The sequence below is a fragment of the Narcine bancroftii genome, chromosome 4 (assembly GCF_036971445.1).
Source record: "Narcine bancroftii isolate sNarBan1 chromosome 4, sNarBan1.hap1, whole genome shotgun sequence".
In the NCBI taxonomy this organism is placed as follows: Eukaryota; Metazoa; Chordata; class Chondrichthyes; order Torpediniformes; family Narcinidae; genus Narcine; species Narcine bancroftii.
The window spans coordinates 217,177,979-217,194,985 of NC_091472.1; the positions used below are offsets into that span (position 1 = coordinate 217,177,979).

General features: G+C 43.3%; 2 protein-coding genes across 3 annotated transcripts in view; both read right to left on the minus strand.

The window, feature by feature from the left end:
• vwc2l (von Willebrand factor C domain containing 2 like) overlaps positions 1–12,781 on the minus strand; it is a 37,464-nt gene extending 24,683 nt beyond the window's left edge. The window contains exons 1-2 of the mRNA XM_069930470.1: positions 12,362–12,781; positions 11,135–11,264 (exon numbers count right to left, since the gene is read on the minus strand). Of these exons, the coding sequence (XP_069786571.1) occupies positions 11,135–11,264; positions 12,362–12,781 (550 nt within the window). The remainder of the gene's footprint in view (positions 1–11,134; positions 11,265–12,361) is intronic.
• A 2,496-nt stretch (positions 12,782–15,277) lies between these two features.
• LOC138761591 (sperm-associated antigen 16 protein) overlaps positions 15,278–17,007 on the minus strand; it is an 879,716-nt gene continuing 877,986 nt past the window's right edge. The window contains exon 16 of one of the 2 annotated variants that reach the window (XM_069933944.1): positions 15,278–15,631. In XM_069933944.1, coding sequence (XP_069790045.1) covers positions 15,456–15,631 — 176 coding nt within the window. In that variant the 3' untranslated portion in view covers positions 15,278–15,455. The remainder of the gene's footprint in view (positions 15,632–17,007) is intronic. The other variant, XM_069933945.1, reaches the window with a different exon arrangement.

Below are 17,007 nucleotides of genomic sequence, written 5' to 3' on the forward strand. Positions count from 1 at the left end.
ATCTTTTATTCAGTATCTGCCAGAACCTATTCGGTCCTGTTTAATGTCGTTATGGATGTTATGGAAGAAATCTTGATGCTGGTTGATTTTTCTTGTTTTCCGCTGAGCATCGGTAATTAATGATTGACGGTGAAAAACATTCGAGTGGATTGACAAGGTTGGTTTATATCACTCTTGTGGAGGATTAAAACAGCAGCTGAATCTTAGTGGCCTTAATATGGATAAATTGATGACCCTCCTTCAAAAATGGGTATGGGGATATGGAGGCAGGAGTGACATCTGCCAATTGCTCTACATGCTGGCAGCATGTCAATTTCATGCGGGCTGTTAAATATATTTGATTGCAGTGTGTTGTGGCTACAAACAGCAGTGATGAAACAGGATGACAGTGGGCTGCAGAAAGTGAGCTCAGATATCCTGGAACTCAATCCAGCTGACGCAATTCTGGAGTGAGGGCCAAGATTCCATGGCATTTCATTAAAGATTTTGGCTCAGTAAGTGGGGATGGGTAGGTTGGGGATGTGGGGGGGGGGGGGGGGAGTGGGTAATTGGAGTCAGGAAACCCCCTCCACAATCTCATGATTGAAGTTCTGAAGATGTAGAGGAGTGGTTTTCAATTTTTTTTCTTTCTACTCCCATCCCACTTTAAGTAATCCCTATGCCGTCAGTGCTCTGTGATTAGTAAGGGATTGCTTAAGGTGGGATGTGAGTGGAAAGGGAAGGTTGAGAATCACTGCTCTAGACCCAATTGTTACTGAAATATTTGGCTTGAGAAAAATGGTCATTGGCCCATTTCCTTTGGAGTTCTGAAATGGTGCACAGAACGAGTCAATGAGGGATGATTAAAACAGTGGTTTTCCAACTTTTTCTTTCACCCACATCCCACCTTAAGTAATCCCTGATTGAGCCCCGATGGTATAGAGGTGACTAAAAGTGGGGTGTGAGTGGGAAGAAAAGGTTTGAGACCCACTGATGTAGATGGAGATGTTCAGCAGCCTCTTGCACATGGTCAAAATCATGAAATTGCCATGTTCCATCCAACATACTATTAAACTCAGAAACAGTTCCTCCAGAGCTGAACAACCACCAACCTCCTTCATTCTCTACTAATTGATATTAACTGTTAGACTCGGAATGTTTTGCTAACTTCACAGGGACACAGAGTGTGGACACATTACCGCCTTTCCATTATCAACTGCTACATTATCTTGATGCCACGGTCCAAAAAAAAAATCACAGCAACGTCTCCACTTTCTTAGAGGACTAAGGTGGTTTGGCACGTCCCTTCCCCCGTCCCTCAACAACTTCCACAGATGCACCTTCAAGAGCAGACTTGCTGGATGCATCACAGCCTGGGATGGGAAGCTGTTCTGCTCAAGATCAGAAGCTGCACAAGGTAGTGAAGGCAACCTGGAACGTAACACACACTTCCCTCCCCTCTGTGAACTCTTGTCTTCATCTCCCGCTGCCGAGGAAAGGCAGCCGACCACTGAAGGTGCCGTCACACCCCAGACCTTCATCAAGAAGACTCAGAAGTGTGACCAAAAGGTTTAAAGATCATTTCTTCCCCAGAGAGTCGGGCACTTAAATGAACCCCACTACAGTATCCTCCCTGGATATCAAATGATCTTTCTTTTTATTATCTTTTTATTATCTCTATACTCCACAGTTGCATGATTGTTAGAGATTGTTGAGCAGGCTAGAACCTTATTCCTTGGAGCACAGGAGGATAAGACATGACATCACAGAGCTGTGCACAATCATGAGAGGAAGAAATCAGGAAAATGCAGAGCTCAAGTAGGGGGAAATCAGTAACTGGCAGACATGGGTTTAAAGTGAGGGAGGAGAGATTTAACAGGTACCTGAGGGTGGGAGGTGGTCGAGGCTGGTCCTATTGCAATGTTTAAGATAAAATTGGAAGGCTACGCTGAAAATCTGTGCCAACCAATGAGCCGGAGTGTTCATTAATGCAGCTGGAGGTTCCCAGCTGCTTCAAAGGGGCATCAATCATTCTGGTGCCCAAGAAGAGTAGTGTGAGCTGCCTCTGACTATTCCCCAGTAGCACTAACATCCACTGTGATGAAATGCTTCGAGAGGCTGGTCATGGCCAGAATTAACACGTACCTAAGCAAAGATCTGGACCCACTGCAATTCACCTATCATCACAATCGCTCCACAGCAGTCACAATATCACTGGCTCTCCACTCAGCTCTGGATCATCTCAAAAACAGCAACTCGTATACACGGCTGCTCTTCATCGACTACAGCTCGGCCTTCAATACCATTATTCCCTCAGTGCTGGTCAAGAAGCTACGAACTCTGGGCCTCTGTAACCCCCTCTGCAACTGGACCCTTGACTTCCATATCGGAAGACTACAGTCAATACAAATTGGAAACAACATCTCGTCCTCACTTATTATCAACCCAGGCGCACCTCAAGAATGCGTACTTAGCCCACTGCTCTACTCATTATACACCATAACTGTGTGACCAGGCACAATTCCAATGCTATCTACAAATTTGCCAATGACACCACAGTTGTCGGCAGAATCACAAACAGCAATGAGAAAGCGAACAGGAGGGAGATAGATCAGCTCACTGAGTGGTGTCATGCCAAGAACCTTGTGCTCAACATCAGCAAAACCACAGAGATGATTGAAGACACCAGGAGGAAATCAGCGGAAGATGTCCCAGTCTTCATCGAGGGCTCAGCAGTGGAGAGGGACAAGAACCTCAATTTCCTGCATTTCAAAATCTCCGAGAATCTGTCCTGGACCCTCCATGTTGATGCAATCATGAAGAAGACTCACCAAAGGCTATACTTTGTGAAGTATCTGAGGAGATTCAGTCTGTCACCAAAAACTCTCAAAAATTCTACTGGTGAATGTGGAGAGCATTCTGGCTGGTTGCATCACCGTCTGGTATGGATGTGCCAACGCACAGGACAAGAAAAAACTCCAGAAGATTGTTCTGAAGCAGGGAAGTTTTTAAAAAATCTTTTAATCAAATGAAGGAGAAATTTCAAGTTCCTAGCAATAATTTTTTTTTGTTATTATCAGGTTAAAACTTTTTTATTGGGAAAATTAGATCATAATTTAAAATTACCTGGACAATCTGCTTTGGAATTATTGCTTACTAAGGAAGAAACAAATAAGTTTATTTCTGAGAAATATAAGTTTTATTACAAAATAAAATGCCCAAGTTGAATGTTCACAAATCAAGAATGAAATGGGAACTTGATTTCAATAGAAAGATAGATGAAAATGTTTGGAGAAATGCATGTAAGGATAATATGACTAAGGTTATAAATGTAAGATATAGATTAGTACAATATAATTCTTTACATCAATTGTATTTAACCCCTCAGAAATTAAAGAAATTTGAATTAATTTCTTCAGATTTGTGTTTTAGATGGGGACAAGAGACAGATACTTTTTTTTCCCCCAATCGATTTGTTTTTGTTCCAAAGTTAAGAAATATTGGATACAAGTTAAATTGTTTTTGGAGCAAGTATTAAAAGTAAGTCTACCATTTGATCCAATGTTGGTTTTATTAGGGGACATTAAGTCAATTGCTTTAGGACTGAGATTGACGATGCATCAAATTAAATTTTGACGTTTAGCTTTGGCCATTTCTAAAAAGTGTTTGGCTATTACTTGGAAATCGGATTTAGTTTTAGGAATGCAAAGATGGCAAACTGAAATGAAATCCTGTATTCCTTTAGAAAAGATAACGTATAATTTGAGGGATAAATATCTTTTATTTTTAAAGTATGGAGCCCATATTTAAAAACTCTTGGTATGAAGATTTGATCTTTTGGTCCGCTCCAGTGGATGTCTCAGACTCCACAGCTAAAAAGTTGATTATTGCTGTCTTTAAATGATGATCCCCTTTCTTCTTTCTTTGTAGATGGAAGGGGGAGGAGGGAGGGTGTTAGTGGGGTGAATGTGGGGGGGGTGTGTGGGGGGTTTACTCAAATATATAATATATGTATGAATATGTTATAATTCATATTATATGATTTTAAATTATAAATAAAATATTTTAAAAAAAGAAACAACTCCAGAGGGTTGTTAACTCAGCCGGCTACATCATGGGGACCAGTCTTCACTTCATTGAGAGCATGTACAAGAGGCAGTGTCTTATAAAAGCAGCTTCTATCCTCAAAAGAGCCCCACCATCCAGGCCATGCCCTCTTCACTCTGCTACCATCAGGAAAAAAGGTACAAGAGCCTAAAGACGAGCACCCAGCGGCACACGGACAGCTTCTTCCCCACTGCCATCAGATTCCTGAACAATCAATGAACCAAAGACACTGCCTAACTTTGACTTTTCCTACACTATTTTTGCAAGGGGGTATATATGAAAGTTTGGTCTATGACGCTGCCGCAAAACAATGAATTTCCCTCAGTGCTGGTCAAGAAGCTACGAACTCTGGGCCTCTGTAACCCCCTCTGCAACTGGACCCTTGACTTCCATATCGGAAGACTACAGTCAATACAAATTATTTATGGTCATGAATATATTCATGACCATAAATCCTGATTCTGATTCTAAGATCCATTTAGAGGGATATGGGCCATACATAGGCAGCTGGTATTAGGTGGGTGGGACATTTTGGTCAGCGTAGACAGGTTGGGCCAAAGGGCCGGTTTCCATGCTGTAGGGCTCTATAATCTGTTAGACTACTCACAGAAGAACCTCTCTCACTGTATTAGGTATAATGTTGCAAATGAAGTTAAATAATGCCTTGAGAGAATTATCCCTGACATGTTTTGGAGTTTTGAAGGTCAGTAGCTGAGTGGAGGAGAATGCCGAACTGCTGAGAGAATTATCCCTGACATGTTTTGGAGTTTTGAAGGTCAGTAGCTGAGTAGAGGAGAATGCCGAACTGCTGGTCTTCTAAATTTTCACCTGCTGTCGCTTTCAGACCCTTGGCGACCAAAACCGAACACAATGCTCCAAATGGAGCCTCACCAATGTCTTATACAACTGCAAAACGACATCTGATTGTTAAAGCCCAAAGCATTTTAGACCTCCCTATCAACCTGAGATGCCCGTGCTCCTGGATTATTTGGCTTTTAACACTTCCCAGATCAGTGAACATTTCAGAGAATCACAACTCTCTCTCCTTTACCATAGTGCTGGATGGAGAAGGACAGGAATAGACAAGTTATAAGTTGTGAAAACATTTAATTGGGAGTCGGGGAAAATATGATGTTGTTCAGCAGGAGATTGGGAGCAGATGTATTTGGGGATTTTAAATTTAGACATACGGTGCAGCACAGTAACAGGCCATTTTGGCCCAATTTATGCCCCATTAACCTACACACCTAGTATATTTTGAACGGTGGGAGGAAACCAGAGCCCCTGGGGAAAACCCACGCAGACATGGGGAGAATGTACAGACAACGTGGGATTCGAATCCCGTTCCCGATCGCTGGTGGTATAAAGGCGCTGCGCTAACCGCTATGCCAATTGTGCCGTCCAGCATGTGCAACAGAAATGTGGCACTCTGCACAACTATATTCCATTGAGGTGGGGGAAGATGAAAGGATAATTGTGTACAAGGGATGTCAAAAATCTAGTTAAAAAAGAACAGAAAATCTTGCAAGAGTTTTAAGAAGACAGGAATTGATAAAGCTCTAGAGAATTACTAGGAAGACAGAAAGGAGCTCAGGAAAGGACAGGAGAACTGAAAAGGGCCATGAGAAAGCCTCAGCAAGCAGGATTAAGGAAAATCGCAAGGCATTCTACAAGCATGTGAAGATCAAGAACCCATCAGGGGGTGATCGTGAAAACTTGTGCATGGAGTCGGAGGAGAACACGAAGCTCTTTAATGCTTGAGCGTTCACCAGAGGAAAGGACTTTGGCAATCGTGAGGGTGACTTAAAGTGGACTGAAATGCTTTAAGGACCAGATACAATTTACCCAAAGCTATTGTGAGAGGCAAGGATGGGGATTGCTGAGCCACTGGGCACAGGAGGGTTACAAATGTTATTTCTCTGTTCAAGAAAGGGAGTAGAGATAACCTCGGAAAATATATCACAATGTGTCTTACTTCAGTGGTGGGAAAGCTGTTGGAGAAGATCCTGAGAAGCATTTGGAGAGTCAAAATTTGATTAAGGATAGTCAGGGGAAGGCCATGTCTCACGAGTCTGATTGAATTCTTTGAAGATGTAACAAAGCACATTGATTAAGGTGGATTACTGTACCTAGATTTCAGTAAGGCACTTAATAAGGTTCCCCATGCAAGTAATGAGCCATAGAATCCAAGAGGCCTTGCTTTATGGATACAGAATTGTCTAACCCAGAGAAGGCAGAGGTTGATTGTAAATAGTTCATATACTGCATGGAGGCCAGGGGCTGACCAGTGATGTTCCAAGGGATCTGTTCTGGGATCATTCCACTTTGTGATTTTTAAAAATGACCTGAATGAGGAAGTGGAAGGTTGGGTTAATAAGTCTGTGGATGACACAAAAGTTGATTGTGTTGTGGATAGTCTGAAGGGTTGGTTGAAGTTACAAAGGAACATTGATAGGATTAAGAGCTAGGCTGAGAAGTGGCAGATCAAGTTTAACCCAGCAAAGGGTGAAGTGGTTCACGTCAGTTGATATAATTTGAAGGCAGAATACAATGTTAATGGGAGGTCTCTGACCAGCGTGGACAAACTGAGAGATTTTGGGGTCCATGTCCACAGGATATTCAAAGCTGCTACACTTCGTAAGGTGCATGGTATCTCACTACAGAAAGGATGTGAATGCTATAGAGAAGGCACAGAGGAGATTCACAAGGATGTTGCCTGCATTGGAGAGCATGCCTTATGAGGATAGGTTGAGTCTTTTCTCCTTGGAGCAATAGACGATGAAGAGTGACCCGATAGACGTGAATAAGATGATGAGAGGCATTGATCACGTGGATGGCCAGAGGCATTTTCCCAGGGCTGAAATGGCTAACATAATGGAGCATAGTTGTAAGGTGCTTGGATGAATGTAAGAGATGAACTCTTTTTAAAAATTTTTTTTAATTTTTCACACAATGAACCATATTGACCAAAATACACTCACACAGAGAGTGGAATGCACTGGTGGCTATGTTGGTGGATCTTTTAATAGACTATTAGGTAAATGGAATTGAGAAAAATGGAGGATTATGCAGTGGGAAAATTCTTAGCAGTTGTTAGAGTAGGTTATTGGGCTGTGGGCTGAACTATGCTGTTCTATGTTCTATTCACTGCGTAGTTCCAATCCACGCTAGATCTTGCAAAGTGCAACACCTCATATTTCTCTGTATTAAATTACATCACCCATTCCATAGCCCACCTGCCCAATCAATCAAGATCCTGCTGCAATGTTTGGCAACCGTCCTCACTATCTACAGAGCCAGGCACTTTTGTATTATCCACAAACTTTCTAATGAAGCCCATGATTTCCTATAACCCACAATTAAGATTAAACTGTAAGATGCCATATTTCCAGCTCTTGCCTGACAAGACATAAAGAGTCATGACCATGGTTATCATTTATAGCCTCTGGCACTAAGACCCTGCTCTGATATGAGCCTGAAGTTACAGGGGCATATTTCACCTTCATACTGAAACGTGTCGTGCAAAGATTTTTCCACTGGTTCAGGCGAAGCAATTGTTTGGTCAGATGTGGTCTCTGACTAGAGAGCCAGTTACTCCCTCTTCCGCTAGCTACCTTAGCACTTCACTCTCTTTGTGTAGCCCCTACTCATTCAGAGGCAAGAAATCCTTGTGGATAGTTTGTCGTGAACGTTTGTCGTTGGCTACTACTGGATACAGGCAAAATGCAGAGCTGGGCGGAGTAGAGGCTGATGGAGTTCAACCCAGATAAGTGTAAAGTTTGGAAAGTGGAAATTGAAGGTGGAGTATTTGGTTAATGGCAGGTTTCTCAAGGGTGTGGAATTTTCAATTTGACGAGATGTGGGGCCCATTCATAGAATATTATCATGACTGAAAGATTTAAGAAGTTTGGATACTCCGGTGATTCTTTGTCTAGTTTCTCAAGATCAATATCTTTACATACATTTCTACAAGGTAACACTGATTAGAGGGAGGGGGCAGATTATATTTAGTTTAAGTGTTTTTTTGTTTCCTTTTTTCTATTTATTGCTTTTTTTAAAAAAAAGATAAATGAATTATATATGGGTTTAATTATGATTGTCCTGGATCATATCATCAAATTAGAGAGATATTACTCTGTGTTTTGACCAAGGGTTGGGATATGTAACTCAATTGGTTTCTATCCAGAATTAGTTTTAAGAAATGATGTTAAATCAACAAATCTGGATGGATGAATTACATTGATATTAATTTGTGTTATGTATATGATATTACATCTTTTTGTTATCTTAGTATACTTTTCATGTACAATTATTATGCTACACTCAATAAAAATATTTTAAAAAGAATATGAAAGAATAGAAAGAAATTGGAGTCCAAATTCACAGATGTCTCAAGGCTGCCAGGCAGGTTGTTAAGGTAGTTAAGAAGACTTATGGCAACTTTAGCCACGGGTGAGGTACCAGAGGATTGTGGGCTGGCTCATTTTATTTAAAAAAGGCTCCAAAACTAACCCTGGAAATTGTAGGCCAGTGAATCTGACAACAGTAGCAGGTAAATTATTGGAAGAGATCAGATATACAATTATTTGGATAGCCAGAAACAGATTAGGGATGGTATACATGGCTTTGTGTGTGGTAGGTCGTGTTTAACCAATCTTATAGAGTTTTTCTAGAAGGTTACCAAGAAGATAGATGAAGGAGAGGCTGTGGATATTGTCAACATGGAGTTTAGAAAGGCTTTGACAAAGTCCCACTTGCGAGGTTAGTCAGGAAGGTTCTGACGGCAGGTATTCATGGTGAAATACTGAACTGGATTCGACAGGAGAAGCCAAAGTAGTGATGGATGATTGCTTCCAAGACTGGGGGCCTGTGACTTCTTGTGTGCCTCAGGGATTGGTGCTGGGACATTGCTTGTTGTCATTTAGCAATGATCTGGATGATAACATGGTAAATTTGATCAGCAAGTTTACAGATGACACTAAGATTGGAGGCACTGTGGACAACGAAGAAGGTTTTCAAAGCTTGCAAAGAGATCTGGACCAGCTGGGAAAAAAAATCAGTTGAAAAATGGCAGATGGAATTCAATGCAGACAAGTGCGAGGTGTGGCATTTTGGAAGGACAAACCAAGAAAGGACATACATGGTGAATAGTTGGGAACTGAGGAGTGCAGTAGAAGAGAGGGACTTGGGAATACAGATACAAAATTGGCTGAAAGTGGTGTCACAGGTGGATATTGTAAAGAGAGCTTTTGGCATATTGGGCTTCATAAATTGAAATATTGAGTATAGGAGTTGGGATGTTAAGGCAAAGTTGTATAAGACATTGGTGAGGCCAAATTTGGGGTATTGTGTGCAGTTTTGGTCACCTAACTACTGGAAAGATATCAATAAGATAGAAAGAGAATAGAGAAGATTTACTAGGATGCTGCCTGGACTTCAGGAACTGAGTTACAGGGAAAAGTTTAGCAGGTTAGGACTTTATTCCATGGAGCATAGAAGAATGTGAGGAGATTTGATAGAGGTATTTAAAATTATGAGGGGGATAGATAGAGTAAATGTAGTTAGGCTTTTTCCATTGAGGGTAGCTGAGATACAAACCAGAGGACATGAGTTAAGAGGGAAAGGTTTAGGGGTAACCTCCTCACACAAAGAATGGTGGGAATGTGGAATGAGCTACCAGCTGAGGTAGTGAATGCAGGCTCAATTTTAACATTTAAGAAAAATTTGGACAGGTACATGGATGGGAGAGGTATGGAGGGCTATGGATTGGGTGCAGGTCAGTAGGACTAGGCAAAATAAAATGGTTCAGCACAGATTAGAAGAGCTGAAAGGCCTGTTTCTGTGCTGCAGTGTTCTATGGCTCTATTAGTCAGGGGATTGAGCTGTTGAAATTCTATAAAAATCTGATGAGACCACACTTGGAATATTGTATTCAGTTCTGTTTGACTCATTACAGGAAGGATGTGGAAGCTTAAAAGAGGGTTCAGAGGAAGTTTACCAGGATGTTGCCTGGACTGGAGTACTTATGAGGCAAGATTAACAGATCTGGAGCTTTTCTCTTTGGAATGAAGAAGGATGAGAGTTGACTTGATAGAGGTCTATAAGATTATGAGAGGCATAGAAAGGGTGGACAGCAGCACCTTTTCCCCCAAGGCAACCATAGCAAAAACCAGAAGACATCTGTATAAAGTGAGGTGAGGAAAGTTTGGGGGGGGATGGGGGGGAATGTCAGGAGTACATTTTTTTCTTTTACATAGAGTAGTAGGCGCCTGAAATGCATCACCAGGGGTGGTAGTGGAGGCTGCAACAACATTTTCAAGACTCTTAGACAGGCTCATGGATGCAAGAAAAATGGAGGGTTATAGGTGGAGGTAGGTAATGTTGTTGAGTAGGCTTATATAAGTTGGCAGAACATCGTGGGCTGAAAGGCCTGTACTGTGGTGTAATGTTCTATAGTTAAAAAGATAGAAATAGGTCATTCGTGACTATTTAGATCATCCAAAACTATTAGAGCCAAGGGACAGAACCTCAAGATTCAGGGGAGTAGATACAAGATGGGGATGAAGAGGAAGTGTTTCTCCCAGACAGTGGTAAATCTCTCCCAGAGAATGGTGCATCTGTGGATTCTCTGCTCAGTGAAGGAGTAGAGGCTCCCTAATTAACAGTGTTTAAGACACAGATAGATGGATGAATTAAGGGTTCTGGAGAAAAGGGAGGCAGGTGGAGCTGAGACCAAGGCCAGTTCATCCACAATCTTATTGAAGGTGGAGCAAGCAGAGTGGGTCAGATGGCTGACCTCTTATGCCTGAATCTTAACCTGCTCTGAAGTCCATTACCAACTCAAAACTTCAAAGGTGAATTTTAGGAGTGTGTGTGTGTGAGTGTGAGTGAGTGTGAGTGTGAGTGTGAGTGTGAGTGTGAGAGTGAGTGTGAGTGTGAGTGTGAGAGTGAGTGTGAGAGTGAGTGTGAGAGTGAGTGTGAGAGTGAGTGTGAGAGTGAGTGTGAGAGTGAGTGTGTGAGAGACTGGTTAACGTGGCGAGCAACTTACCGTTTTGGCACACAGGACAACATTGCTCGGGTTCGTAGACGGGGTTGACGCACTCAGGGACGGCGCAATCAGCGACCACACAGTGCACCTCGCTGCTGGCTTCACATCGGCACCACTCACAGGGAGACGGCTGAAACAACCACAGAGATTTTACTGAGCGTCCAGGCCCCAAGCTTTGCTCGCCGAGACCAGCTTCGAATCCTTCACGCACGCTGTGCAGCCACGCCCCAGTGAAACAGCAGACCCATAAAACTGGCAGGCAATCACGATGTCCAGGATTGGATTGCAAGGGCGCAGCAGATGTGGCTGCAGTGATGGGGACGTGTCAGAGCAGAAATTAACCTAGTTCTTTAATGCTCTGTCCAGCAAAGCTGATTCATCGCGTGTCTAATACCGCTGGGAGCTTTAAGAGAATCAATAAATCTGCCAGGTTTCCTCTCCATGCCGAACTGCGACCCATAAACACGAGAATACATTTACAACATTGTTGATGGTATTAACTTTGGAGGGGGGGGTGTGGCTTTCACATATTAATCAGAACGGTATTTGGAATATACTGTAGGTCACGCAGCTTCTGGAGGGATGCAGAGGATCACGTGTGAGGGAAAAGCAGGAGGGAGCCTGAAGAAAATGAAAAGGTCGGTGGTGGAGAGGAGGGAGGAAGGGGCAAGGGGAGGAGCACAGACCGGCAGGTAAGGGGGTCGTAGGTGAGCATTGGTGAGAGGGTAAAAGACAGAGAAGTGATGGGAGAGGGCGTAGGTCTGACTGGAGAGGGAAGGGGCGGCTCCAGGACGGGAGTGAGAGAGAAAAAAAAGGAGGGGGGGGTGGAGTGAGAGAGAGAGACTCGGAGGAGGGGGTGGAAGCTGGAGAAGATGTTAGAGAAGAAAGTTTTTTTTCTCATCCCAATATATCCAAATAAAGAATGGGAGGAGTTGTATAACGTGCGTATATATTCGAGGCTCAGATTATTCATCATGTGTGTGTACAGCCATACAGTATATACTATATATATGGAACATACAGTATATACTATATATATGGAACATACAGTATATACTATATATATGGAACATACAGTTTATATATACAGTATATTCATGTGTGTGTGTGTGCATATATAATATCATACACAAACATACCACGTTAATCCAACTTCTACGTGTCAAGCCCGTTGTAAGTTCAACGTTCTAATTGAAGCGGTCGTTAACTGATGCCCAAGATTCCTACCTTAAATTCTTCCAGCACTTTGTAGGTTTTCGCCCGATATTCACAAAAGTTTTTCACTTCTTTGCATTCGGGGCAGCAGCCGTTGTGCTCCACTTTGCTGCACTTCGGGTGGATTTGAGGGCACTCCGGCTGTTCACACACCGGCCCGTCCTCCGTGCACATGCACGGGCAGTTCGAATGGCCCGGGAAAAAGCGTTCTCCCAGTTTGTACACAAACCCACTGTCGTCCACGCAGCCTTTGCCTCGATAGTCGTCGAAGTCCATGTTGTCGTTGATGGCAGCCGTCTGCGTGCTGTCGCCTCCCGAGTCATCGTCCTGACTGAAGGCAGCCGGGGTGACCAACATCGGAGCGACCAAAAGCAGGACACAGGCTGCCTGAAGCCCGGGAACCATAGTCCACAAGTGCCTTCGCTTGGCCATCAACTCCCGCTCCGGACCAGGCTCCTGCCACCCATAAATCCCGGACTAGAAAACATATGAAAACAATAGAAAACACTAGAAAACAATAACTTCAGTCAGAAAAGAAAAACTTGGTCCTATGGTGCCTGGAGCCCGGAATGTTCCATCCCGTGAAGTTTATTTACTTTTAAAGTGAGGTTACTGTTTTAATATGGAGAAAACGAAGAGGGAGCAATTTGCTCAGAGGGCATCCCCAAATGCGACAAATGAACAGATCGCATCTCAGCAGCTGGTTTAACGAACAACGTTGGTTCGGGCGGCGGGAGAACGCTCCTGCAGACATGGATGCTTTATACTCCCTAGAGAGTACTGCAAGGTGTCAACTGACCCTCTTTCACCCCCTGAGCATTGCACCGGCTTTGAGAGTCTGGATTCGGCGCTCAAGTCTCTGGAGGGGGCTTGAACTCACGACCTTCCATCCCGAGAGCGCGCACAGGGCAAGGGTGAGCCAATGTTCGAACAGCAGTACCAACTTCGAACGGGGATGGGCCAGGTCAAAGTCGCTATTCGAAAATCGCCATTCACCACAGCACGCATGTAAAACGTGTTTTTTTTTAAAGGTGGGGTGGGATGGGATGTTGGGGGGGGGGGGGAGATCCCTCGTGTTGTGAGAGAAGGCCTCGTTCTTCTTGAGAATAGAAATGCTTAATTTCCCGATTCAATGTTACATCAAAGTGGAAAATGTGCGGGTTTTGGCTATGCGGGCAAACCCTGCGTCCGATTTATTGCATTTCCCCAAACTATTGCTTATTACCAGCAATGTTTAAGTGGGAAAGGAAGAGCAGCGAGCGACAGTGTGAGATGGTTATGTGCAGTAATTGCGATCTGTTCGTGGGAAGTGACCTTCAATATGCAAACATACAATCCCAAGAACTGATAAGGAAAATAAAAACCGGAGCGAAATTGACACCAGTTGCTAGTATACCGCATTCCCCTCTTACAAGTTCGACTGCGCAAATGGCACCAGAATCCACCCTTTAACGAAAACAGCACCCTTAGGCAGTGCATTATATTGACAATGTTTAGAAGAAAGAAATAAATCGAAGGTACCTCGTCCGAATCAACTTCAAACGCTGTGCTCTCTTGCAGATGATTTATGGTCAACTCACGTTTGTTCACGCACAGCGCATCTCCAATGAAGGCAAAAGGATCGCTAAGCAGCAGCTCCCGAAGACACAGGTAATTAAATCACTTAGGCATTCCCTGACTTCTTTTCCCCCCAATTGGAAGGTCAGCCGGTAATAAAGTTGTCGTTTGAAAGGTTTGACTGGAATCTCGGAGCGGTGCAGTGTCAGTGGAAGCTGACGCCTTGTGAAGTATGCCTGTTGTGAGTGTGTACAAGGCGGCGCAGAGTCCCACCGGAGACGCTAACACCACCTGCATTCTCGCTCTACGCTCCCGCTTCCCTCTGCTAGGAAGGACTCGATCTGATCAGACCAAATGACCATCATCTTTAAATAAAGCCCCGACGAGGCAGGAAATGCTGCTTTTCAGCACCACGGAGAGCGCTCCGAGCCCAACGCCTTAACCCGGCTGTGCGTGAGCTGCTTTCTGCTCTTCCCGGTACCGGGATCTTCCAAAGCGAGTGTGTAAACTGGCGATTTATCCAACAGAATGCGGATCAAACGTGGAGAAGATTTGCCCCAAACCTATCGCTCAGGAAAGCGATTTGTATGTGTCTGTGTAACGAAGCTTAAACTCAGCTCTCAGGAATGGTTGAAATTCTTTCACCGCTGCAGGGACATCTCATTCCCCTCCCCTGGGAATTCTGCTGGATACGTCCGTCTTCTGGGTTTGCCTCTGGCTGCATTCGCACGCTGCTGCCGGTCGCTTTTGATTTGTCCCATCAGCTCGAGGTCATACTGTAGGTTTGGGCCAAGGCGCCTTTAAAAGGTGCGAGGAACAAGTGAGTTCAAGGAATACAGTACGGTCATTCGGCGTCATTGTTAGGCAAGGTATAAACTCGATTGGAAAATGGGCCCAAGCTGTTGACAATATTTCATCCCTCACGTAAGATGTCTTCGAGTCAGGACCATTTCAATTAAATGTTTCTTTTGCCAATTGCTTACTGGCTTTCTCTCATACCACGCCGCGGAATTAATTAACAACACCAGGGACTACAAAGCCATTCGGTCCATCGTATCATATCTGAAGGGCGATTCACTTTATCGCAGAATAATGCTCAAGGGCTCTGAAATGTTCTCTCCTTCCATTATTTATTCAATTCTCTTTGGGTCGCTGCTTCTAAAACAACTCCTCCTACTCTTTTAGAGATAATCAGCAAGAAACCCCCTTTAGCGCGTTGGAACCCAGAACCCTTCAATTTATACCATCACGTTGAACTATCAGAATAGCGGAAAGGATGTACACGATAACAGTGTGCATTCAGTGTTCAAGGGAGTAACCAGAATATCAGTAAAAAATACATGCTGATTTATTCGACGCAAAACACATGGGGAATTTACAGAAAGTTTGTTTTATTAAGTAACACGGATTGATGCACCTCCCGGTACAAAATTCAGAAGATCGGACCACCAATTATTCAATTTCTCCCCCCACCGAACAGGAACAAATTTGCTGTTTTAGAGGGAGCGGAAGGTACTTAAAGGTCGGACAGAAAGTAGCCGAGGCGGTTTCATGTCCAGAGGCGGACCGTTCCGTCAGAGCCTCCTGATACCACACACTCGGCCTTGTGGTCAAACAGTGCGCACTGCACAGCATCCTCATGGCCCACCAGACGATGCAACTGGGCAGTGGGCAGATCCAGAATCTTCACGCTTCCATCGTTGCTGGCCATGATCACCAGTTGACCTAAGCGAAGAAGAAAGAACGGCAATGTAGAAAGTGGCTTTCTTATTAGTGGCTTTCACGTGGAGAGCGATAGTATTTCCCAGTTGGGAAACGGCAGATCCCCCGCGATGAGGCTTCTTGCAAATATCGCATTAAATAATTTCCAATAATGACTCCCCATTAAAAGATCACGAGTACCCTGCTGTGAGTGAGGACAGAACCCATATGTTTTACTTGTAGTTAAAAATTGATTATAATGTGGAGGACCTTGAATAAACGAACTGCGAGCGCTGCATGTCCTCGTGGAAATGTTCTCGTGTTTTTGGTAGCGAGGGGAGAATCATTGTCCCGAGTGTTTTCCCTCCGGTCCTGGAACGACGTCAAGGCCTGAGAGGAAGCAGGGATAGGGCCAGACACGCGCGATGCATCGGATACACCTGCTTGGAGCCAAAACGTTGAGGCCAACAAATCAAGGGCCTAACTGGAAATTAAAATGAAAACATTCGGGCTTCTGGGTTCATTAATTCAGGCGAGTGCACTTGATACTCCGTGACCTTTTCATGCCTGGACATGATCGGAAAACGATTTAGCGAGACATTTGCAAGAGCCTGTAGTTACTTTTTAAAATTAAAAAAAAAATTTTCACACTGTGAACCTTATCAACCAAAATATATAGAAACCTTTGTCATTAAATATACGCAGTGGCATTTTCTCCCTCCCCTTCCCACCCTCTCCAAAACCAATAAACATTCAACATATACAATACAATGAAACCATGAAACAATGTCTTCACACAATGAAAAATAAACAAGAAAAATGTGTCATCTACTTTTATACACTGAATCAAGTTGTTTTGCCTTCTTATCATTTTAGGGGGTGGAGGTCTGAAGCAACCCCTCTCTGTTATGTTCCATGTACGGTTCCCAAATTTGTTCAAATAATGTGACTTTATTTTTTAAATTATCTGTTATTTTTTTCCAATGGAATACATTTATTCATTTCCATGTACCATTGCTGTACTCTTAGGCTCTCTTCTGATTTTTTTGCTACTGCTAAGGCTATCATAATAAATCTTTTTTGCGCTTTATCCAGTTTGAGGCCCAATTCCTTACTTCTTATGTTACTAAAAAGAAAGATCTCTGGATTTTTTGGTACGTTATTTTTTGTGATTTTATTTCATATCTGATTTAAATCTTCCCAAAACATTTTCACTTTTGTACATGCCTAACTTGCATGTATTGTTGTTCCCATTACCTTCTTACAGCAAAAACATCTATCTGAAAATGTTGGATCCCATTCTTTTAACTTTTGAGGCATAATATATAACCTTTGTAGCCAATTATTCTGTATCAGGTGTAACCTTGTGTTTATTGTATTCTTCATTGTTCCAGAACATA